Source organism: Pseudopipra pipra, chromosome 7, assembly GCF_036250125.1.
Source record: "Pseudopipra pipra isolate bDixPip1 chromosome 7, bDixPip1.hap1, whole genome shotgun sequence".
In the NCBI taxonomy this organism is placed as follows: domain Eukaryota; kingdom Metazoa; phylum Chordata; class Aves; order Passeriformes; family Pipridae; genus Pseudopipra; species Pseudopipra pipra.
In genome coordinates this window covers 39,068,366-39,094,210 of record NC_087555.1, presented here as the reverse complement: position 1 = coordinate 39,094,210, position 25,845 = coordinate 39,068,366, and the positions used below count along the sequence as shown (strand labels likewise).

At 50.9% G+C, this 25,845-nt stretch overlaps 1 protein-coding gene across 1 annotated transcript in view; it reads right to left on the bottom strand.

Moving 5' to 3' along the window:
• Positions 1–787: 787 nt before the first annotated feature.
• The window catches only part of KCNJ3 (potassium inwardly rectifying channel subfamily J member 3), a 42,175-nt gene continuing 17,117 nt past the window's right edge, over positions 788–25,845 (bottom strand). The window contains exon 3 of the mRNA XM_064661756.1: positions 788–4,968. Within this exon, the coding sequence (XP_064517826.1) occupies positions 4,385–4,968 (584 nt within the window). The 3' untranslated portion in view covers positions 788–4,384. The remainder of the gene's footprint in view (positions 4,969–25,845) is intronic.

Genomic DNA, 25,845 nt, shown 5'->3' with positions numbered 1-25,845 from the left:
TATATTATTATATATAATGTATATAAAATGTATATACATTTAAAAATATATATACAGTATATATACCTACATAGGCATATAGATATTAGATATATAAATAGTGTATCTATACACACTAGTATATACTATATACATACATATATTGTTATAAATATATAGTAATAGATATATTATTTAATAATATTAGTAATGTATATACACTCTATACATGATAATAATAATAATAATAAAAATTAATAATAATAATAATAATAATAATAATAATAATAATAATAATAATAATAATAATAATAATAATAATAATAATAATAATAATAATAATAATAATAAACACATTTTTCTCCCCGAGTGCTGGTGCCCAGCCACCAAGGGGGAATTTGTACTAAAAAGCAGAGGAAGGGCTGCTGTGCTGCTGGGGGAGCTCTGCCAGCCCCTCTGGATTGGGGCTGGATTGGGGAGACAAGGATAAGAAATCCAAGCTCTGTGTAAGGGAAATGGCCCTTCAGAAACGGGTGTAACCACCCTGAAAACACAGCTCAACCCCACTCAGCTTTATCTGGGCTCATTCAAGAGCCCGACTTTCAGCACACACCAAAGGTGAGATGAGGAGCTGGAGCAGCTGGAAGTCCTTTATTAAGGTGCTAAAAAGTGGAGGGACAACAAACCCCTTCCAACCCAGCAGCTGGTGGAAGTTCAACAGAGCTTTCCACCAAACCGAGCTGGCAGCACTAACACAAGAGTTCCTTCTTCTGGCTCACCGTGTCCATTGATACAGGGAGAGGCTGCATGCTGAAAAGGCATTTCTTTATTTCTTTATTGGATCTCAATATGTACAATTTCCAGGAGAATTCAAGCGTAAATTCCAGCAGGAGACACAGACCGGCTGTGCAATCAAACAGGAGCTTTAATTAGCAGAAGCATCAGGACTGGGCTCAAATGCTAATCAGTTAAAAAAAAAGTGGCCACACCAATAAAAACCAAAATATTAACCACAAGTGACTTCCTAAAATAAATAACTAAAGACAGTTTTTGGCCATGTTTGTATTTTACCTCTTATTAAAAACACCTCACTGTCACCTTGATCCAGGCCCAAACCTCAGGAATTTTGTATTCAGCGGGGATGGCTGAGAGTTTTGAGTTAAAAAATCAAATCATAGCTTAGTATTTTCATGGCATTAATTTAATAAAAACGAGGCCCCTTCTCCAGTGTCTCACCCACTTCCAGGGATTTTTCAGAGGTTGCTGAGTAGCTCTGGAACTGTCAGGAGTTTTCCAGCTCCAGCTCTGCTCCCTGTCCCCAGTTTTCAGTCCAATTTGGGGAGCACATCCCTGTGGCTCCTCCTTCATTCACTCTGTACACACATTCAGCACAAGGTTTCCCAAAGGAAAAGGCCACTTGGCTCTCCTGCTGCAGCCATGGGAACCCATGGATTTGGGCAGGGAGGATGCAGGAGGTCCTGGGACACGGTGGGTTTTCCATAAGGAAAAGCCAAGGGGACCATGAGCCACCACAGGGCGTTGGCAGGAGAGCTCAGCAAAGGTGGGACACCCCAGGGGACCCCAAATTGCACCTGAGCTCCTGTACCAGCCACAGAAGTGCAGCAGGGCAGGGGTGGAACAGAACAGAACAAACCAGAAGGGAATAAAATGAGATGGAACAGAATAGAAAAGAGACTAGACTAGAACAAACATAGAATTAATTAGAATTAATTAGAATAGAAAATTAGAATAGAATAGAATAGAATAGAATAGAATAGAATAGAATAGAATAGAATAGAATAGAATAGAATAGAATAGAATAGAATAGAATAGAACAGAATAGAATAGAATAGAATAGAATAGAGACATAATTAAAAGGGAATAGAATAGAATAAACATAGAATTAGAATTAATGAAGAATAGAAAATAGACCAAGAATAGAGAATAGAATGAGAATAGAACAAGAAGAGAATTAATAGAATAAGAATAGAATATAATAAGAATATAGAATATAATAAGAATAGAACAAGAATAGAATCAATAGAATAGGAATAGAATATAGAATATATTAAGAATAGAATAAGAATAAAAATAGATCAAGGATAAGAATAGGAAACAAAATAGAATAAGAACAAGAATAGGTAAAGAATAGAATAGATTAAGAAAAAGAATAGAACAGAATATTTTGTTTGGCAGGGCCCTGCAATGCCCACCCAGCCCAGTGTCACACAGTCCAGTGGTTGGTTGGGTCATGCTCTGACAGCCCCCAGGAAGGAGCCACTGCTCCCCACCCACCCCAAATAAACCAAAGGAGCTTTGAGGAGGGGTCAAGCTGCTGGAGCCCCTCCTTTCCCAGGCAGAGCCCTGTGCCCAGGCTGCTGGGGGGGCTCCCTGGCTGGTTCCCAGGCTGGGCACTGCTCTGGGCTCACTGGGCTGGGTGGTGGATCTGCTGTGGACACCTGGCAACTGGACATGGCTATTCCTGGTGCCAGCCAAGGACTGGGAGAACAGCCACAGAAGTCAGGGGTATTTTACAAGACAACCTGAAGGAGTTTTGGGAAAAGGGGGAGCACAAGCCCAGTTTTCCCCTGGCTCAGCACATGTGGAGCACGGGTCAGCCCTGCCCTTCCACAGCAACGTGCAGAGTGCTGAGGGGCAGCCACGGCTGTGAAGAACATGCAGTGCCACTCAAAAAGGGTGAGAAAGCATGAAAGGAACTTTGGAAGTTCATACAAAGTTCATACAAAGTTATTCATACAACTGCCAGGTCATACACTGCAACTTGCAGGGAAAGCGGTGGCTGAGCCAGCCCCCAGCAGTGCTGGGCTTCAGGGGTCTTGCTCCATGCCAACATTTATAACAAACCCCATTTTCCCCTCAAAGACCATCAGATCTGTCACCACTCAGGCAGCACGTGCCAGCATTTGTGCAGGATGGGCCAGGGCCCGTGAGTCAGAAGGGCCCCGCCATTAATGAAGCCGTGGGGGCTCCTCTGACCCTCACCTGGCCACGCCTGGGACCACCTGGGTGTGGTCCCGAGGGTTTCCCACACAGAGGACATCCCACAGAGCCCTTCTCCTGGTGCTCTTGGCAGCAGCTTTCCTACCCAGAGCACTGCTGGTGCCGCCCATCGCTCCATCCATCCCAGACCTCCTGCTCCGAGAAGGAGCCAACGGGAAGGCCCCAAACACAGCCCACAGGATCCACGGGCACCTCAACAGCTGACCTTTGGAATTTTGGGGAGGGTGCTCCCCCAGCAGAAGCCACGATGATGGGGCAACCACACAACACTCAGCCCATCCCGCGCCGACTCCGCTGCCGGAGCCAAACGGGATGGGTGAAGGAAACCCCAACACAGAGGACATCAACCCCAGCATTTACAAAGTATTACTCATTTTAAAACCCACAGGGTCAACTTCAGTCCAGAACATGGTTAAACATCATTTTCACCTTAGCAAAAGCAGCAAGGAGCCTCCCTGGGCTCGGGACCACCGTGGCCTGCAGGCTGCTGGCCCAGCTGGCCACCACAGCCAGAGGAGGGAAATCCGGGCACAGTGGGACAGAGGGAATGGTGGCTCTGCCTCTGGGGTGCAGTTCATCCAGCAGAAGAGCCTGCTCGGCTTCGTGGAGACATTCAGCTTGTTTCACGTCCAGCTATTTTATCAACATGAGAAAGCAAGCACATCCTGCTTATTTAAAACAGTTTTCTTGCACATAGATTATAAATCACAGAGGTTTAAAAAGTTTTTACTGATCGTATCTAAAGTGTGAATTTTATTCATTTATTTATTGTCTTGCCTAGACTTATAAATACAAGTTTCTTCTCTAAACAAAGCCTTATGAAATACAGATTTTTTTCCCAGTAGCCTCGACACAGGAAACAAACCCCCCGAGAAAACCTTAAAGCAAACTAGAAACCAGCAGTTAATTTAAGGCCAGCAGAGTCGGTGTCAGGAATTCACTAATACACCTCCCTCGAAGAAGAAAAAAAAAAAGACATGCACCAGAACTACTCAGTTGAACAAATCATCACGACCCACACCAGGAGAGAAAAGACCCAAATGGAGTTATAACTTACCCTGAAAGCTCCCCGCTCGTGTGTTGGCCCTACTCCTTCAGGGGTACGGGGGGAAGGGCGGCCCCCCCCCGCTTTTGGGGCTGTACAGTGTCACTACAGTGGGAGTCATGCCACAGGACTATATGCAGGGGTTGCACACTGGTATTGCATGCGTGGTGTGATGGTACATGCCAACGGCCCCGGCCCGCCGGCCTCCCGGCGCCGCCCCCGGGGCATCTCCTGCCTCCAGAGCTCAGAGTTCAGCACCCCCGGTGCCGGGGCCCCTCCCGGCCCCGCTCCCTTCCCGGAGCAGTCGCAGCTCCCCGCGGTCGCCCCCGGCCCCCTGGGTTATGTGAAGCGGTCGGAGTTCATTTTGCGCAGTTTGGGGGGCAGGTTCCCCTCCATCCTCCCGCCCCCCGAGAGCTTCTGCAGCTTGGGCGGGAGCTCGGCCACCGACTGGCTCATGGGATCCGACATCATCTTGGTGGTCTTAGAGCCCAGTTTCTCCTCGGAGTTGCCGGGCACCGAGCTGATGCGCTGCAGTTTCATGGGCAGGTCCCCCATGCTGTAGGCCTTCTCCGACGTGGTGGAGCTCATCCTGAGGAGTTTTTTGGGGAAGTCCTCCCTGCCGGTGATTTTCTGCAGTTTGGAGGGCAGCTTGGTGCCCACCTCGTCCAGCCCGTCCAGGCACTCCACCGAGCTGTTCCTCTCCTTGCTGTTGCCGACGGCGGGCGCGATGAGGGGCGAGGACATGAGCAGCATCTCCTCCTGCTCCTTCACGCTGTAGGGCGGGGTGGGTACCTCGAAGGTGGCGTGGAACTGCGAGTAATCCACCTTGAAGAAGCCCTCCTCCAGGGAGATCACGGGGAAGAAGCGATGGCCCCACAGCACCTCGTCCTCCGTGTAGGACGTCCTGGCCTGGCACGTCATCCCTGCAAGGAGCAAGGGACAAACACCGGCACCAGTCACGGATAACTGGGGATGCACAGAGGAACTGGGGTTTTCAACAGGCCAGTGGAACGGGGTTTATGGTTTTAAAGGCAGAAAAGAAAAGGCATGGGCCTGCCTTACCACTTAATGGAGTTAAACAGCCCCAAGTTGTGCCAGGGGAGGTTTAGGCTGGACTTAAGGGAAAATTCCTTCATGGAAGTGGCTGTCCAGCCCGAGGCAGCGGTGGAGTCCTCGTTTCTGGAGGGATTTAAAAGCTGTGTGGATGTGGCACGTGGGGACATGGGGCAGTGGTGACCACGGTGGTGGTGCCAGGTTGACAGTTGGACTTGATGATCTCAAAGGCCTTTTCCAACCTTAACAATTCCATGATCCTATCAGACAGTAGCTATTAAATTGTCATCCTCAAAGTGAAAAGGAGTGAGCAACAGCAAGGAGCGGAACTGAATAATTCCCATCTACTATTCCAGACACTTTTGACTCCTGAAGGTGCTGGTGACAAAGGGACAGGGTTACCTGATAACCCTGGTAATTAAACCAGCGAGAGCTGCTAATGGCAATGGACAATTGGACATGGCAGATCTTAAAGTCTTACTAAGTTATTGCATATTTTCATCATATCAGTGAATACACACAAAGCCAGACCCCACATGCACAAGCCAAGCACGTTGTGTCAGCACTTTCTAACCCATTAGCGAGCAATAAGTCCTTCAAAATACATTTATTCCTCTTTAAAGGCTTCACCAGCACCCTGCTCACAGATCCACTGCTGCAAGGATGAGATCCAGGCCCCAAAAAATTAGCAGGGGGAAAAAAAATATGACTAAGAGCATGACACTGCCCTTCCTCTTCCTCCTCCACCTCCCACTGTGGAGAAAAGTCTTTTAAAACACCCAGACTTGGCCACCCCAGTGACCCAGCCAACCTTGGAAATCAGGGGGAGATGATCATGGCTTGCTGGAGGCTTCTAGAAGAAATCCTGCTGCTTCTTTTTTTGACCATTACTTTTTTTTCCTGTAGCAATCCGTAAATAGAATTACGCTGCCATTTTATACAGCCAAGTGGAAATGTGACATTTGGGTTTCAGGAAGCTAAATCCACCTCTGCAAACACATCCTCTGCCTTGCTCACAAGGATGCCTGCAAGCATCCAGGGGGAAAGGAAATTTTGGAAAACATGAGAAAAACAGCAGTGGGGCTGCAGTGAGGGGGAGAGGGGATGGAATGGGATGGGATGGGGCTGGTGACACACAGCCAGGAAAATTCCAGTTTGTTACACTTTATCTGGCTGTTAATGGAATCACAGGGTTAGTTCTGCATCATGACTGCTGCTGCTGACCCATCAGAACAGATCACAAGACAAAATGCTCCATTTTCCACTTTATCTCTTTGGAGAAAAACAGGAATCCAGTTTCCTTACCACTGGATGCTGCCCCAGCACCAGGGAGGCCACAGACGTGCAGGATCGTGCCCAGAGCCCCAGACATCCCCCAGCCTCATCCAGGACACTATTTATACTTCCCAGTGTGTTCCCACCCAGTCACCATGTGCTCCTGCTCCCTCAGTGAAGCAGAAGCAATCCCATACCTAATGGATTTAGGGAAAAACCTGCAATTCAGAGAAAAAAGGTAATTTGAGCGAGTTCTTGCCCCAGCTGTGCCCTTCCCTCTGCAGCTGCTCAGCAGCAGCTTCCCCAGCAAAGCCAGACCTGTGCCCTGTGCTGCCTCAGCCCTGACCCTGCACAGGGACCTCTTTGGGGACTGGATGTGTCCAATGGGGGATCAGCCTTGGGAAGGGGCTGTGTGCTGCCTGTGGAGCACTCGGCTGGGCAGCTCTGCTCACCCCTGCTCCGGGTAACAAACTGTTTCAAATGCAAATCACTCTGTCTGCAAAGGACAATTATTTGTCACCCTGGCTGGTTCTGCTGAGGGGGGAGGCACTGGAGCCCTTCCCGCTGCATCCCACTGTCCTGCAGAGCCCCGGGTCGGGTGGGGATCCCCCCATGGCTCTTTGGGTGTGTGGGGAACATCAAATAAAGAGCTGGGGTTTAGTGGGGAAGGTGTGTCAGCAAAGTGCCTTTGGGGGTGTAACGGGGGCGTGGGGGGACGTGTGGATGAGGGTTGGGAAGGGAAACTGGGAACAGGACAGGCTGGCATCTGCATCCATAGCCACAGCTGCATCTGTAGCCACAGCTGCATCCCCATCCACATCTGAATCTGTATTTCCATCCTCACGGCATCCCCATCCTCACGGCATCCCCATCCCCACACCCTTCTGCATCTGCATCCTCATCCCCATTCCAGTCCCATCCACACCTATATCCATATCCACATCCCCATCTGCATCCACACTCCTGTCAGCACCTGCACCCCCATGCATATCCATATCCACATCCCCATCTGCATCCACACTCCTGTCAGCACCTGCACCCCCATGCACATCCATATCCACATCCCCATCTCCATCCACATCCTCATGGCATCCACATCCTCATCCATGTCCACACGCCCATCCTCATCCCCGTTCCAGTCCCATCCACATTTGTATCCATATCTGCATCCCCATCTGCACCCCCATCCTCATGGCATCCCCATCCCCACACCCTTCTGCATCCACATCCTCATCCATGTCCACACGCCCATCCTCATCCCCGTTCCAGTCCCATCCACATCTCTATCCATACCCACATCCCATCTGCATCCACACCCCTGTCAGCACCTGCATCCCCATCCACATCCATATCTGCATTCCCATATCCACATCCCCATCTCCATCCACATCCCCATCTGCATCCACATTTCCATCCCCATGGAATTCCCATGGCCAAGGGAAGGTCTCTCCCCTCCCCACCAGCTGCTGTTCCCCAGGGCTATTCCCACCTCCCCCTCCCCCATCCTGCCCCCTCCCAGCAGGATTCCAGGGGAGGAATTTTATACCCTCTATTACCAATGAAAAACATATCAGCTGAATGTCAGGAAAAGCAGCCTCATACTCTGTTCCACTCCTTTGGAAGCTCACTGGAGGGATAAATATTGCAGGAATAGCATTTGTGCTTCCAATCCATGTATCTCATTCCCTAACAAACCCAAGGGCACAGATCATTTCAGAGCCTCTGCATGAACAGCAGCCACTCGTATTCCCGGGGTTCTTGGGAATACCTGTCAGGGAACAGCCGGTGCTGAGAGGTGCTGACATGATCAGCCCCTGGACAAGAATTCAACTCCTGGGTTTTCTTCCAGCTCTGCTGCGTTTTTCAGCTTTCCCTTCACATCCCCTTCCCTCAGAAGAGCCTCAGTGCCCAGCTCGGAGCTCACAGTGCTGTTCTGCTATTCCATTGCTATTCCATGCTTGGAACAGCAGCTCCAACTGCCTGGAACCATCCCCTGGGGAGCATTCCAGCAATAACAGAATCCCAGAATGGTTTGGGGTGGAAGGGACATTAATGATTGTCCCATTCCAGCCCTGCCATGGGCAGGGACACCTTCCACCAGCCCAGGTTGCTCCAAGCCCCGTCCAACCTGGCCTTGGACACTCCCAGGGATCCAGGGGCAGCCACAGCTTCTCTGCCCAACCTGGGCCAGGGCCTCCCCACCCTCCCAGCCAGGAATTCCTTCCCAATATCCCATCTCTCCCTGCCCTCTGGCAGTGGGAAGTCATTCCCTGTGTCCTGTCCCTCCATCCCTTGTCCCAAGTTCCTCTCCAGCTCTCTTGGGGACCCTTTAGGCCCTGGCCCTCCTGGCTGCCAGTTTTCCTTTCCTGCTGTTGCTGTGAAAGGCTTTCCTGTTTTTTTTGTGCCCTTTTCCCCTCAGTTCTCCCCCAGCAGCACCCACAGCCCTCACACCCTGCGCTGCCTCCATCACGTTCATGGGCCTGTTCCCATCTCACCAAGTCCTCTGGATTATTAATATTCATTTGCAGTATAAATGTTCAGCTCTGGTTTGGAAGCAAACAGGCTGCAAGCAGAGGAATTATTTATTATGGCATTAACCAGCCATGGGTTTGTCAAAGAAAAAGGGTTTGGTGCATTTTGTCCCTCACTCCCAATGAACTCTCCCATCCCAGAGCTGTTCCCAAGACAGCAAAGCTCTGCCTGCACACAAATCACCTGAGAGAGGCACGAGAAGGCCTGTATTCCAAAAAAAACCCAAAAACATCTTCGTTATGTCAAAACCAGGGAATGCTGGTTTTGTACCAGGGGCATCCAGAGAAGCTGTGGCTGCCCCTGGATCCCTGGAAGTGTCCAAGGCCAGGTTGGACGGGGCTTGGAGCAACCTGGGCTGGTGGAAGGTGTCCCTGCCCATGGCAGGGGGTGGAATGGGATGATCCTTAACTTCCCTTCCAATCCAAAGCATTCCATGATTCTACAACTCACTGTCAGCCCAGCTCAGAGCTGCCTCCCTGGATTAATAAGGGGCAGATGGAGGCCAAAGAAATCTGTAAATAAATGCTTTGACTAATTCTACCCTATAATAACCCTCCAATTATTCCCAAATTTCCAAGTACCCAGATGGAACTGGCTCTTTTCAGGCAATTTCTAGAGCTCGTAATAAATTGCCTTGAAAAAAAAAAAATCCCAGCCCTGCTGTTATTTATTCCATTTTATTCCAGAAGTTGGCTGATGGTTGGGAAATCACAGATCACTAATAAGCTTTCAACAGCCCCCCTCCATCCTGTGAGTCTCCAGAACCAATTTTGGCACACAAAGGTTCTATAGCTCCTTTCCCTCTCCAAAGTAATGCCAGAAACTTCCCCTTAAATCTTCCTGGGTGCCTGGAATGCAGTTTGCTGGCCAAGGGCTGGACACAGGGACACCAGGTGTCCTCTGAACATGGAAGAGTTAATCAGTGGGGAAAGAGATAATTAATTTGGCTTCACCATGATCCAACAGCACATGGTCTCAACGGCCCCAGAAAGGGCATCTTGGAAGGAAGAGGAATCTCTCCAGCATTCCTGGCCAAAATGCACAGAGAGGATTATGTTTTGTCAGACTTTCTCCTTTTTCCCTTTGAAGAGCTGCAGGTGAAACCCCTGGAGCTGAGCTGGGTCCAAGGGGCTGCTCCTGGTGATTTTGGGGGGTTGACCTCCCTTAAACCTGCAGTTTAACTCTAAATCCCCTTGTTAAAAGTCAATCAGACAGCAATGCTTAACAAAGTGCTACCAATTAAGCTAATTTACAACTGCAATTTCAGGCCCATGAAGGGAAGAGTAAAGCTGGATGTGAGACTTGATATAAAAACACCCCACACGCATCCCCTACCCTGGTGGGACTAAGGCAGGATTTACTGCTGCAGGGAAAAGGAGCTGCAGGATTTCCATGGCAATCTCTCCACGTCCAGAGGAAACCACAGAGCCCTGGAATGGTTTGGGTTGGAAGGGAAAATAAGGATCATCTCATTCCATCCCCCTGCCATGGGCAGGGACACCTTCCACCAGCCCAGGTTGCTCCAAGCCCTGTCCAACCTGGCCTTGGACACTTCCAGGGATCCAGGGGCAGCCACAGCTTCTCTCCAAACACAGGGAAAGCAGCTGGTTTTATCCCATTTAGCCAAGGAATGGGATATCCTGATGGTCACCCTGTACCTGGAACGGGAACTACGCCTGAGTTTTTGGATAAGCCAGAACATGGGGACAGAAATGGGAAGTCAGCACCCAAACTGGGAGGAAAGGAAGTTCTCAGGCTCTTCCTCTCCACCTTCAGTGCCACATTATTTTTCCAGGGAAGTTCAGATGCCAGGCTGGGAAAGGCACAGCCCAGGAGGGCTCCTCCCAGACACCGTGTGGTGTCTGAACTCCACCCCCCCAAACTATTTGGAAAGAACAGCTATTTTTAGCATTAACATTTCCCCATCACAATGTCAAGGGCTGTTTATCAAAGTGATGACGCTTTGAAGGGCACCAGAACCTTCTGGCAATCTGTGGTCAGAGAGCTGGGAAGGGAAGGCTCCAGGGAAACCTTGGAGCTCCCTCCAGGGCCTAAAGGGGCTCCAGGAGAGCTGGAGAGGGACTGGGGACAAGGCATGGAGGGACAGGACACAGGGAATGGCTTCCCACTGCCAGAGGGCAGGGAGAGATGGGATATTGGGAAGGAATTGCTGGCTGGGAGGGTGGGGAGGCCCTGGCCCAGGTTGGGCAGAGAAGCTGTGGCTGCCCCTGGATCCCTGGAAGTGTCCAAGGCCAGGTTGGACGGGGCTTGGAGCAACCTGGGCTGGTGGAAGGTGTCCCTGCCCATGGCAGGGGGTGGAATAGGATGAGCTTTAAGGTCCCTTCCACCCCAAACCAGTCTGGGATTCTGGGATTCCATGACTGAATGTTTAAGTTGGAAAAAATCCCCTAAGATCACCAAGTCCACCCATTAGAAGGGAGATGGGGCAGCCACCTTGCCATCTGTACATTTAATCCCTTTGATTAAAGTAATTTTTCCATAAAAACCCATTTTAGTTAAAGAGAAAAAAAAAAGGCATTTCCTGAAACACAAGAGACAAAAAGAGCCTTCAAGATACCAACCATAAAAAGGTGCTCCATGAATCATGACAATATCATGGAATCCCAGGCTAGTTTGGGTTGGAAGGGACCTTAAAGCCCATCCAGTGCCATCCTTGGGCAGGGACACCTTCCACCAGCCCAGGTTGCTCCAAGCCCCATCCAACCTGGCCTTGGACACTTCCAGGGATCCAGGGGCAGCCACAGCTTCTCTGCCCAACCTGTCATTTCAATCCCCACTTCTTCCTGAGACCCAGAAGTCGCCCCAACACCCCGAGGTCAGAGATTTAACAAATTCATCACGTGTGCAGGAGGGACCCAAGGGATGAGATGATCATTAAGGTCCCTTCCAACCCAAACCATTCCACTATCCCATGATCCTGTGGCTCCAGAAATGCCAGGCACACACTCATGTCAGTCAGACAACAGCCTTATGCTAAACACTCTAATTTCTGCCCCCCCTGAGAACAAAGCCAGGCTCCTGCTCTGCTCTGAACTCAGCCCCATTGTTTGGGCTCAGCTCTACAAACACTCCTGCTTTATTCCCACTCTTCTCCCAGGAGCTCTCGTGACACTTTAAAAACAGCAGTGACACCAAAGGTATTTCCTTATCAGCCATCCCTCTTCCCAGGGCCATTTCCAATCCCTTAGACATGCACAATTCCCTGGCACCTTGCAGGCAGCTCATGCTGCTGTTTGCCAGGAACACAGGAACACAGCTCCCCTCCTGATCCCAAACTATGGCAGCTTTCAAAAATGCCATGGAAGCAGCGTGGAAAGCACATCCCAACCCTGCTCCATGCACAGGGATGCAATGGGTGAGCCAACCTCCCCCCTTCTGGATTGGCCACCAAAAAGAGGGGGGAATCACTTAAAGCCTGGCAGCCTTCAGTGCTGCCCTGCCATGGCTGCAGCAGGGTTTTCCATTCTTTGGGAAAAACAGAGCCATGAGCACAGTTATCTCAACCAAACCATCAAACACACATTTAATGCAGTGATAGAATTTTATACTGAGAATCTGGCCTGGGATTTTTGTTCTCTCTCTGTTTTTTACCCCAAACCCTCAGACCATCCCAGTTCTGCTCCGTCCCTTTTCCCTCCGTGCCGAGTGCGTCAGGGCTCATCCAGCCCCTCCAGCTCCCGCCTTGGAGCAGGTTTTTTTTCCCTGAGCCATCTGCCACATTCCCAGTTTTGCATCATTTCCCTCCTCCCGGGATGTTATTGAATCAGCAGCACCAAACGGGAAGGATTTCATTCCCTGCTCCACGCAGCTCTCTGCCAGGAGGCAATGCTGGCACTGGGAAGGGAAAGGGGGGAAGGGCTGGAGGGAGGAAAGGATGGGAGCAGGGAGAGGCAATGCTTTCCCTCCCCATGCATGGGGATGTTTACAGGGTGAGCCTGGGGACAAGGATAACGTGGTTTTCTGCCACGAGCAGGAGCTGCCCATCCATGCCCTGACAGAGCACAGCTCTGCTCCCCAGGGCTCCCTTCCAGCCTCAAGTATTCCCAGATTTTTACTGATAGCACAGTCCTTTGAAAAGCTTCCTCATGCTAATTATAGAATCCTAGAATCCAGACTGGTTTGGGTGGGAAGGGACATTAAAGCCCATCCAGTCCCACCCCTGCCACGGGCAGGGACATCTTCCACCAGCCCAGGTTGCTCCAAGCCCCGTCCAACCTGGCCTTGGACACTTCCAGGGATCCAGGGGCAGCCACAGCTTCTCTGGGCAACCTGGGCCAGGGCCTCCCCACCCTCCCAGCCAGGAATTCCTTCCTAAGAGCTGATAATGGTTTAAAACCCTGCAGCAGATACTGAAGGTTTTCCACGGGCAGCAAAGGGCACCAGAGCCCTCCCACCCCGAGGAGCCAGGGAATGTTGGATGTCCTTGTCCAGATCCTCCCCCCTGCCCAGGCAACACACTCTGCAGGGAGTCTCTCCAGGGGAGGTTCAGGTTGGATATTAGGAAAAATTCCTTCCTGGAAAGGGCTGTCCAGCCCTGGCACAGCTGCCCAGGGCAGGGGGGAGTCCCCATCCCTGGAGGGATTTCAATCCCTGTGGATGTGGCACTTGGGGACATGGGGCAGGGGTGGCCTGGGCAGCACTGGGGGAACAGTTGGAGTCAATGCTCTTAAATGGGCTTTCCAACCTAAAAAGGAAGAAATAAAGTTGGTTCTGCTTTTCATGGAGTTTGGGCTCTGAAGTGCAGCCCAAAATCAGGGGGTTTATCTGCAGCACAATGTCCATTGGGGATGGTGGGGAAGAGACAAGGGGAGAAAGGAATATTCTGTTAAACCAGAGAACACTGAGGTCAGAGGGGGCCTCAGGAACACACAGACAGAGTAAAACCCGAGCAAAGTCTGCAAACCAGTCAGAGAAGGGGAAAAAAAAAGACATTTAAAATAATTTATGCTCTTTGAACGAGAACATTTTAATCATGAGGCAAGAAACACCAACCCAGAGCCCAGCCCTTCCCTCTGAACACACGATTCCCCAGCAGCTCCAAACACCCACCCGGCCATATGCCCTGAGCACCAAAATAGAGCTTTCATCTGCAGGGCTTTGGCAGCCCTAAAAACACCCCATGGAATTCACACTGCCTTCCTGGGATGGAAAAACCAGTTCCCTGCATACTGGGAGGAACAGTTTGCAGGGCTGTACAACACAGCCACACAGCCAGGGTGTTTTTGGGGCTCCAGGATTCATGGATGCTCCAAATGCTGCCTGCAGAGAGTGGAAGGAGCACAGCACCATCAGAGGGAGACCTGCTCCATCCCTGCATCCCTGCCTGCATCCACCCTATGGAGAAGGGCTCTCAGGATGGCTGGGAGACTGATTTAAATATCACATAAACTCAGCAGCACTTTCTGAGCTGCAATAATGTGCTATTTGATATGAACTGTGTCAACAGCAGGATGAGACAGAGAAGGATGAAACATCTCTGACTGCCCAGGGAAGCTGTGGATGGATTCCCCATCCCTGGAAGTGTTCAAGGCCAGGGACTGGAGCAACCTGGTCCAGTGGAAGGTGTCCCTGCCCATGGGACAGGGGGTGGGATGAGATGAGCTTTATGGTCCCTCAGAGATCACAGAATTCCCTCCTGTGATTCCATGATTCTGTGAAATACAGCCCAGAGCTGTGTTTGGATATAAACTCTCCTTATGTAGTGTTTGGTTCAACACATGTATTAACTGTTGAATATCTTTGCAACACCAACCATTTGGAGGCCATCAATTCATCCCAGAGCTGCTCCCAACAAACCTGCTCCCAACAAACCTGCCCTGTCCCTCCTGCTCCTGCCCTGCAGCCCCAGGTGGCCACTCCAGACAGAAAATTCAAGGTGAGACACCCCCATCCCAACCCTGAGAGAGGGAAAACGGCCTGGAGCTGTGCCAGGGCAGGCTCAGGTTGGATCTCAGGGAAAGGTTCTTCCCCCAGAGGGTGGTTGGCACTGCCCAGGCTCCCCAGGGCAGTGGGCACAGCCCCAAGGCTGCCAGAGCTCCAGGAGGGTTTGGACAACGCTCTGAGGGACAGGGGGGATTGTTGGGGTGTCTGTGCAGGGCCAGGGGTTGGATGGATAATCCTTGGGGGTCCCTTCCAGCCCAGCATATTCTGTGATTCTATGAAACCCTCTTTCACCATCCTCTCCTGGGGTATAATATTTAAAATCCATGGAGGTCACTGACTCCCCTCACGTGTTCCCAGGGGGATCTCAGGGCTGGATCCAGGGCTGGCAGAGGGACTCAGCTGCTGGGAACCAGGAGGTGACCCCCAAATAGAGGGGAGATGGGCACCAAAGAACCTCCTGCTTTGGGACAGGAGCTGCCCACAGGAACCCAACAGCCAAGGAATGTGCCTGCCCACCCCTGGCAGCCACAACAACCCCAAACCTCCTGTTTTGAGGGGCTGTTCTGTCCCTGTCAGCTGCTGACACTGCCTTTAAACCAGCTTTAACAGCTCTTCACCTGCATCCCTCCTGGAGTGCTGCCTTCCCCTTGGAACATCACAGCTCCCAGCTCCATCCCCAGCATCTCCCAGCCCGGAACAGCTCCTGTCATGTATTTAAAATTAATGCACAGCTTAACAGCAGATCCCTGAACTAAACATAGCGTTTGCTGCTCAGGCACCGGCTTCAGCTGACAAACATTCCCTGCAAACACGTCAGGAGCACAGAACTTCCAGGGAAGAGAGGCATCAGTGCTGTCAGTGCTGGGGGGGACAACTGTCAGCCTGGATTTGGGGCTCTGAAAGGCTCTTCAGCAAACCAGACACACCTTATATATAAATATACACATAGATACCAGTATCATCCAATTATAGGATCCCACAGTGGTTTGGGTGGGAAGGGAAATTAAGGATCATTTTTTCCCACCCACTGCCATGGGCAGGGACACCTTCCACTAGCCCAGGTTGCTCCAAGCCCTGTCCAACCTGGCCTTGGACACTTCCAGGGATCCAGGGGCAGTGCAGGTCTCCCCCTGCCATGCAGTGAGTGAAGCATCTTTATGGTACCTCCCCAGCCTTCAGAGTTCTGCCTCTGCTCAGCTCGGGCTCTCCCTGGAAAAACTTCTAAACCAGCATCTTCACCCCTTCAGCAGTTCCCTGCTGTGTTTTTCCCCCTGGTAACACATCTCCTGATCTCTTCAGGTGACCCAGGTGGAACCCTGTCACCGGGTGCCCAGCTCAGAGCTGCTCCTTCCTTTGCAGCACCAGAGGAAACTAAAAATCCCAAAATACAACCCACCCAACGTTCCCTGGTGCAAAGGCAGGAGAGGCAGACAGAGCTCAGAGTTCCTGGCTGCTGCTCTCCTCCTCTGGCCCCATTCTGGTTCAGCCCCAAAGCATCCAGGAGATAACACAGAGGCAAATGATTTCCTGCGGCGTGCGGGGGGAGGCCGTGCCAGCAGCCAGGAAGGTTAATTAGTGACAATGTCTCTGGCAGTGTGATGTCACACAGCACATTCATTATTTCCATGTGCACCCCAGGAGGATAAATAAGCCACAGCTCAGTGCTGAGCTGCACAAACAGCCATATGCCTATGAGGGGTTTCTAATTTTACATACAACCCCCTCTCTCCTTACGTTGCAACCACGCTGATCTGAGCTCTCACCAGGCTGAAAATCCTCGGAGTCTGGAGCATCTTTGCCATTTTAGGGAAAACTGTGACTTTTCTGTCTGAGGATTTGAAGAGCAAGACAGTATTTCTGACATTCTGAATTTCACTCCAATCCTAAATGTCAGGGCACTGCTTTGCTTCCAGGGAAAAGACCTGTTGGGCTGCAGAGGTGCCTCCCCACCCTCAGGGACTCACAGAATCACAGGATCATTCAGGTTGGAAAAGCCCTCCAAGACCATCAAGTCCAACTTTGGACCTTGTCAGCTAAACCTTCCCACAGGCTGGGACCAGAGGAAGCAGTAAGATGTGGTGTTTTGAGCTCTTCAGGTGAAAACCCCCCCAAACCCCAGGTTCAAACCCAACAATTCACTTGTTCAGTTTTAGGTTAAACGGCAAAAACGAAACAAATGCAAGAAAAAAGCCCATGCAACAAACACACCCTTTTTCAGAGTGATTTAAAGCCAAGTGAGCCCAGACAAACACTGCTGGTTGTCAGCCTGGGATCTTCATGGATCAAACTGTAACTGCCCCTGTTTTGGTCCAAACAGCCAGAAAACACAGCACGAGGCTCAGCCTAAAAAGCTGATTTTATACTCCCAGCCTGAGTTAGAGTAAGAGCATTTCTCCAGAGGTCTCTGTGGTTCAAAAGGTGCTGGGAGGAGGGCAGGAGCAGGATGAACACACATCCCCAAGGCCAACTGCTCCCACCACACTTGGAATAATCGATATTTCACCCCAGGCAAAGCTAAAGCCAAAGTATTTACCTGGATTTGGAAGGTTTATGCTCAGCCCCCGGAGGCTGAAGTGGAGAACACCTGACCCTGTAAATAAACACTGAATAATTTTGCCCTTGGCAGTTTTCCCCCCCTCATCCCTCCAAGGACAAACATCCATCCCCACACAGGTGGAATGATATCAGGTGGAGCAACTCATGTGTTTATAAAGTCCAATTTGCAGCTCTTTTATTCTAAAGAAAACGCTGTTTTCCAGGTCTAACAGAAAATCCACATTTTACTGAATCACCACTAACCTGACAAATAGCAAAGTAAATGGTGTTTGCACATCCCATTCCCATTTTTCCCCCCTTCCTCTTCCTCCCTGTCATTTCTCCCTGTATTAAAAGGGTACAGAACTCAGGTACAGACACTTTAGGAACAGTCACTTTATTCCCCTTTTACTCACTTCTCTGTGCACTGAGGTGTGAAAAGCCATTTTGGGCATTTCCAAGCTATTGTCCTCCTCTTCCTGGAAGATGAAACATTGGGAAACCAAAGGGAGAGACGGGATTGGCAGCTCTGGGGTTGCTGCTGCTCTTCTGGTGCAGCCCCTGCCCTAAACCAGGACATGTCCATTCTCCACAGTCCCCTTCCCTTCTCTGCATTATCTCCAGTAAATTATCCACATACACAGTCCCTGTCTCACACAGGGTCCCTGAGAGCCCCTTGCAGGGCCTAAAGGGGCTCCAGGAGAGCTGGAGAGGGACTGGGGGCAAGGCATGGAGGGACAGGACACAGGGAATGGCTTCCCACTGCCAGAGGGCAGGGAGAGATGGGATACTGGGAAGGAATTGCTGGCTGGGAGGGTGGAGAGGCCCTGGCACAGGTTGGGCAGAGAAGCTGTGGCTGCCCCTGGATCCCTGGGAGTGTCCAAGGCCAGGTTGGACGGGACCTGGAGCAACCTGGGCTGGTGGAAGGTGTCCCTGCCCATGGCAGGGGTGGCACTGGATGGGCTTTAATTTCCCTTCCAACCCAAACCATTCCAGGATTCTGTAATCCTAAGATTTATATTTTTACATCTTTCTGGGTAGCAGCCACTGCTGCTCATTTCACACATTCTCACCCAAAATCCACCTTAACCCTATGGATCCCCTTTGGGTCGGAGAGGAAGGAGGCACCAAAGCAGGAGGCCACAACCACCCCACCCCATCCCATCCCATCCCATCCCATCTCATCTCATCCCATCCCCTGAGCCCTCCCAGAGCCCCAGGGGCAGCAGCACAGCCAGAGCCCCCCAGTCCCTCTGTCCCAGCCCAGACCCACCTCTGAGCTCACGAGGAACTGGCACAGACCCCAGACAGGGACCCCACTGTGGAACAGGAATCCCACTGTGGAATGGGAGACCCCAGCACCTGCAGGTCCTTCCTGCCCGTGTCTGTGTGGGTGCTGCTCTCAGGGGGATGTGCCCAACACTAACGAGCCATTAACTCCAATTAGAAGCCCCTGTGGGAGCAGAGCCCTGAGCCCAGGCAGTTTGCTGCTGAATTAATTCCTCCCCTCAGAGCCAGGTCCCCTGAGCCACAGCTGCCAGGGAACAGTATTTACCTTCATCCTACTCCTGGAGATGCATTCCTGGGGGGATATATACACCCCAACATGGAATTCCATGGTCTGGGTGGGAAGGGACCTCAAAGTCCATCCCATTCCACCACCTGCCATGGGCAGGGACACCTTTCACCAGCCCAGGTTGCTCCAACCTGGCCTTGGACACTCCCAGGGATCCAAGGGCAGCCACAGCTTCTCTGGGCAACCTGTGCCAGGGCCTCACCATCTCAAGCCACAAATGTCCCCCGATATCCAGTGTGGAGTGGAAAGATGGGATGGTTTCACTGGCATCACGGATCAAACAACATCCCCAGGCGTGTTTTTTTGGGGAAGGTTTTAAAGTCTTAAGCTCTTCCAGGTGAAAAATAAATGAAAAATCCACTTTTGTTATGTATGAGGTGCTCGGTACAAAGCACTATATGAATTTTTCAGAGCTTTAAAGACCTGCCCAGGTCTGGCTGCTGAGCAAAACTGCACAAAACAGCCACGAGCAGGGAAATCTTGCAGGGCTTGAAAGGAAATATTAAATATAAATCTGTGCTACTTCATCACATTAAGCACTGAACATTAAGTCAGCAGCATTAAGTCAGCAATGTTCCACTGTGGGAAATTTCCTCCCCATTACTGGGGGAATTTAAAGCATCTGCAGCATAATGAGGAGGAGGGAAGGAGCTGGAATGCTGGGAATGTGCTCAGGTCTGTGTCCTGTTGGATGACTGCAGGGAAAATATGGGAAGTGTCACGGTATGAAATCAAAGGGCAAAAAAAATGAATCATTAACAGGGCTCTGAAGGGAAGTTTGGCAGTTTGGTACATTTGGAGAGCTCTATCTGGAACCTGATGGAGCAGCTGGAACCAAACACACTAGTCAGGAACTTGATCCTGGAATCCCAGGGTCATTTAGATTGGAAAAGCCCCCCCAGACCATCGAGTCCAACCTGTGACCCATCCCCACCTTGTCACCCAGCCCAGAGCACTGAGAGCCATGGCCAGTCCTTCCTTGGGCACAACTTGCTCAGTCCATTTATGACAGAAGCTGTGGCTGCCCCTGGATCCCTGGAAGTGTCCCAGGCCAGGTTGGACGGGGCTTGGAGCAACCTGGGCTGGGGGAAGGTGTCCCTGCTCATGGCAGGGGGTGGCACTGGATGGGCTTTAAAGTCCCTTCCCACCCAAACTGTTCTGTGATTCCATGATCTTTATTATCTTTGCACTCCAAGGACACAATTTTAACTTCCAAGTTGTTCCAGTTCTTGGTTACTCCAATCCCAAAAACACTCCAGAAGCCAAAATCAGCCCAATCCCCACATCCAGCCCCGTTAAAGCACCGTGGGTTCCCTGGAGAAACCCAGTGCAAGGCCCTGACCCAGCCAAAGGCATGGACAGGAGGGAGACAGAGAGACCCCCCAGCCCAGCCCTGGCCTGACACGTGTCCTTAATCCCCAGCAATTAGTCCTGCCCTGTCCTGGGTTATTCCTGCAGGAGCTGGGAGCCTCTGCTTTGTGCTGACTGATCCTGCTGCACACACAGGTCGATACCTTAACGAGGAGCCCAGGAAATCTCATTAGAAAAATCACTGCTCCAAGAGGCCACCTCACTTTGGCCCCATCCATCTCTGCATTTCCCTGCTCTCCCTCCTCAGAGCCATCCAAAGGAAACAGGAGGTGATTCCTGATGGGATTGGGGTCCCTGACTGACACTGCAGCAGCTGTGAGACCTCACAGCACCCCAAAGTCATCACCCCAAAAAATCTCAGCATGGTTTGGGCTGGAAGGGAAATTAAGGATCATCCAGTGCCACCCCCTGCCATGGGCAGGGACACCTTCCACCAGCCCAGGTTGCTCCAACCTGGCCTTGGACACTCCCAGGGATCCAGGGGCAGCCACAGCTTCTCTGGGCAACCTGTGCCAGGGCCTCCCCACCCTCCCAGGGAAGGATTTCTCCATAATCTCCACTGTAAATCAACCCTCCTGCAGTTTGAAGCTGATCCCCTTGTCCTTGTCACTCTCCCTGGATCCTCATAATTTCTGACCAAACCTGAGCAGGAAGAATCCTCCCAGGAAATAAATGGAATAAATCTCCAACAGCAGGAAGGGTCTGAACCCAACAGGCAGGGCAGGGGCAGGGAGCAAACCCAGGGGGTGATTCCCAGCCCTGCCACAGCCTCAGCCAGAGAGGGGCTGAGCCAGCTCCCACCCCACAGCCAATAACTCTGCACAAATCCACTTCATGCACCATTTTACTGTCTGGGGGCAGAATGGGCTGGTTCTTTGTTGGGTTTTTTTTTGTCCTGCCAGTTCTAATGTGCTTGGAAAATTTGTGTATTGGCAGGAAGTCAACTCCTTGGCATAGGTAGGATAAAAAAATAGAAGAGAACACGATATGCAGTAAAAAAAAATATTTAAACTGACCATGATATGAATTAATAAAAAAAGAAAACTGATGCTGAACAAGCACAGCTCCTCCTACCTTTCACTAAGAAATTCACTGTTAGATCCCAGACAATTATTTTTTTTTTTTAAAAAATCAAACTTTCTGGGATTTCTGAGGCAAATTCCATGAGCTCCTCAACATCTTTCCATGGAAATACACAGAAATTGTGCTAAATGCCTCTCAGTATTTCGGGATCCTCAGCCCATTAAGAGACACTTCAGCAAGTCATACGTGAGAGGAGATGGAAATCTGGTAGGACTAAGAAAAAAATGTTCTTTTTGCAATGTTAATTCCCCCTCTTTTGCTTGGATTTCTCTCCCCACCTCCCAGGAGCGCCGGGAATGCACAGCTGGGGACCAGGAAAGCAGCAGCCACAAAAAGCAAAGGGAGGTTTTTTTTTTGTCTACCAACTTGCCAAAATATATTTTCCTCCAAGCAAAGACCAAGCATGAAAAATTGCAGTCTTAGGAGTTAATTGACTGGAAAGTTATAAATAACTGGAAGGGGAGAATTAGAGCTGAAGTGCAGAACTGACCCTGTCAGCGGGAACAGTTTGGGAGTGAGAACCTCCCAACAGGAATAACAGAGCCAGCCCTGATCCTGAACTGCACAGGGTAAAACCCAGGGAATCATGGAATCACAGCAGGGGTTGGGTTGGAAGGGACCTCAAAGCCCATCCAGTGCCACCCCTGCCATGGGCAGGGACACCTTCCACCAGCCCAGGTTGCTCCAAGCCCCATCCAGCCTGGCCTTGGACACTTCCAGGGATCCAGGGGCAGCCACAGCTTCTCTGGGCAACCTGGGCCAGGGCCTCCCCACCCTCCCAGCCAGCAATTCCTTCCCAATATCCCATCTATCCCTGCCCTCTGGCAGTGGGAAGCCATTCCCTGTGTCCTGTCCCTCCATGCCTTGTCCCCAGTCCCTCTCCAGCTCTCCTGGAGCCCCTTTAGGCCCTGGAAGGGGCTCTCAGCTCTCCCTGGAGCCTTCTCTTCTCCAGGTGAACCCCCCCAGCTCTCCCAGCCTGGCTCCAGAGCAGAGGGGCTCCAGCCCTGGAGCATCTCCGTGGCCTCCTCTGGACTCTCTCCAGCAGCTCCACGTCCCTGTGCTGCTGTTCCCAGGGCTGGGGCAGCTCTGCAGGGGGGTCTCACCTGAGGGGGCAGAGGGGCAGAATCCCCCCTCCCCTGCTGGTCACACTGAGTCCAGAGGCACCTCCACACCCTGATCCAGTGCCCTGCTCTTGGCAATCACATCCTACCCCCCTCCCATCAACTCCCCAGGATCTGGTCTGAAATCACAGAGGTTCAGACCCCACCACTCGAACCAGGAGGGCTGAGTTTCTCTGCAGTGAGGTTTGGGATTTGTTAATGTGCTGCACAATATGTTCAAGGGCTGCAGAGAGTCAGTAAGGACGAGAAAAAAAGACAATGAGCCTCTGATAAATCCTGCAATTGGAGGAGGAAGAGCTGCTCCAGCATCCCCAGCACCCTCTCCCAGTGCTGTGATGACACACACAGATAAAAACCCTTTGAACCCCGTCACGGTCACTAATGAGCTTATTTTTGACTTCAAGATTAACTCAGTGCAACGAGCCAAGATGATGATCTGAACTGGATGCCTCCAATAGCAGATCAGTCCTAAATAACTTGGACCTTGTCCAGTGGGAAGAGTCCTGAGCGCAGGCAGGAGCTGGGACTGGGCAGGGGCTGCAGCCCCCAGCCCCAGGAGCATCGTGCCCCCAGGGCTCAGCCCCACCCTGGGGCACACAGCCCGTCCTCCTCACCCCTTCCTGCTCCACCTGCTCCCCCCAGACCCCACAAACCCAACCCAGCCAGGGAAGGGAGGTGGGAGGACGAGCCCCCCCCAGGGAGGGTGTCACAGCCTCCTGCACTGCAGGAGCCTCCAGGCTGTTCCCAGCCCGGGCACAGCTTCTCCTCCCTAAAATCCTGAACTCCTGATGACATTTTGGATGGCTCCCCTGAAACATCACAGCGTTTCACCCACGACTTCTTCCCCTTCTCCTGCCAAAGGATTTTATCGTCATTTATTTGGTCGGAAGGAGCACTAAGTGGAGGTTTGATTGTGTAACACACAAAGAGCTAAAGCAGCCCTTTGCTTCAGCTTCAATCTCACCTCAAAAAAAAACCCCCAAAGAAACAGCAGCAGACACACAACAAGGCTCTGAACAGAAACCACCACTATTTTATGTCACCCCATAAAACCCCGAGCCCCCAGTTGGTACCAAAACCTTCAACAACCCCCCCGTGTTACAGTGCTGTAAATAAAGAACAGGGAGCACAAAGGTATCCAGGACAAGGGCCAGGTATCCATGGAAAAGACAGCTGGGCATTTTCTGGCAGGTTTTAACAGCCAGCACATCTGCCAGAGGCAGGTACCCTGCTGAAGAGTATTTAAACAAAAGATAAATAACACTTCAGAGCCATCAGTTGGCTGCTGACAGAATCGACAGCACCAGCAATAATTCATGGGGGGGAAGTGGCCAGGGAAAGGCTGGATTTCCAGGTGATCCAGGGTGTTAATAAGGAGTGGAAATAGGCTGCTACATAAAAATAATGGCTCAGGCTTCAGTACAATAAACAAAACAGGCTGGTTTGGGTTGGAAGGGGCCTCAGAGATCAGCTCCAACCCCCCAACACTCTGCCCCCCAGCACAAGCCAAGGGCTGGGCCAGGCTGGAGATCCCCAGTGGAGACAAGCCCGTGATTAATAAACCCCAGCCCTCCAAGAGACAGAGTCAGCAGGTCATTCCTCATCTTCCCAGAGCTTAATGGCTGTAATTCCATTGTTCCTGCTGCCCTCCATCCCCTCCTCCCTCATCCCAGAGGACTCTTCCCTCCACCCTTCCCACCAGGAAGGCCACATTCCCTTTTTGATGTTTCATTTACAGACCCACACGGGGAGGATTTAGTCTGAATTTCCAAAGGGTGAAGTGCAGCTACTTATTTCCATTTTTTTCCCCCCCAGAATTAAACAATTTCCAGCTACTGGCCACCCATTTTCCCACCAAACAACCTGTTTCTCTGTACCTCAAGCAGCAATTGAGATGCATCCACATAATATCATAAAATTCTGGAATGCTTTGGGTTGGAAGGGTCCTTAAAGCTCATCTTTTTCCAACCCCCTGCTCTGAGCAGGGACATTTCTCCTGGAATGCTTTATGCTCCAGCTCAGGATAAGCATTTGGTGTCTTCCCAGCCAAATTCTCAGGCAAAAGAGTAAAAACCTTTGGGTTTGTGACAGATGAGATTGAAGAGCAAGAAAACCACCTGAAGACTGAAGGAGGCTGATGCTCAGCAGTGACTGCCCAGAATTTCCAAGTAATGAAAAGGTAGAAGGAATTTTTTAATTTTGAAGACAATGAACATTTCTGATCATGTGGAAGAAAGGAACAAAGTACAAACTGCTCTAACCCCTTGTTTTCATCAATGCAATATGAATTAATCCTGATTTACAAACTGAAGTCAAGCCAGAAGGGCTTCACTGAGCTGCTCAGCAGCTGCAAGCCCTTCCCAGGAATTACCAGTATTTCCAACTTCAATTTTTGACCCTTGATGTTAAAAATATTTGCTGATTTCCCCCCCCCCATCACTCCCCTGCTGCCTCAGAAAGGGACAACACCGACACTCCCATCACAGGGAGCAGCTCCTGGATCCAGAGATGCTCCAGTGAGGAGGGAGAGGAAGGGGACAGGTCATTACACCCCATCAGGTTCACTCCACATCCCAAAAAAAACCACTGCACAAAGCAAGAAAACAATTTTCATCAGCCAGAAGAGAGCAGGGTTGAAGCAAGGGCCAAAATGGATTTGTCAGAGCAAATCAGGTCAAATGGGCTTAATTTCCTTCCCAGGCAGAGGGACAGGGCTGCTGTGGGGACAGAGCTGGGCTGCTGCAGGGATCCAGGGTCTTTAAAGTGTATTTTGCAGTAAAATTGAAAAACTGGAGGGGAAAAATGAGAGATATGCAAAATATCAGGAAATTATACAAGTGCAGTTCTTGGAAGTAGGAATTTATTTGCTGCACTAATAGAAAAGGGAAGATTTTCCTTTTATCTCCCAGTTAGTTCCATTTAAAGCAACAGCCTTGCTGGGAACCCCAGCCTGGTCTCCATAGGATCATGGAATGGTTCAGTTGGAAAAGCCCTCCAAGATCACAAAGTCCAACCATCCCCCAGCCCTGCCCAGGCCACCACTGACCCCTGTCCCCAAGGGCCACGTCCACAGGGCTTGGAAATCCCTCCAGGCATGGGGACTCCACCCCAATTCCATGAAGGAACTGTCCCTGACACCCAACCTGCCCCTCTCCTGGCCATTTCCAGGCCATGAGCCCCCAGGTGAGTGAGGCTGTGAGGAACCTGCTGGGAGCTCAAATATTTAGGAACATGCAAAACCCATCACTCAAATTGCACCAGCAATTAAAATGCTTCCTGAATTCAGCCCAAATCAGCCATCAACAGAGGAGTATTTTCATCCTTGGTCCAAAGTATTCTGCAGGACCTGT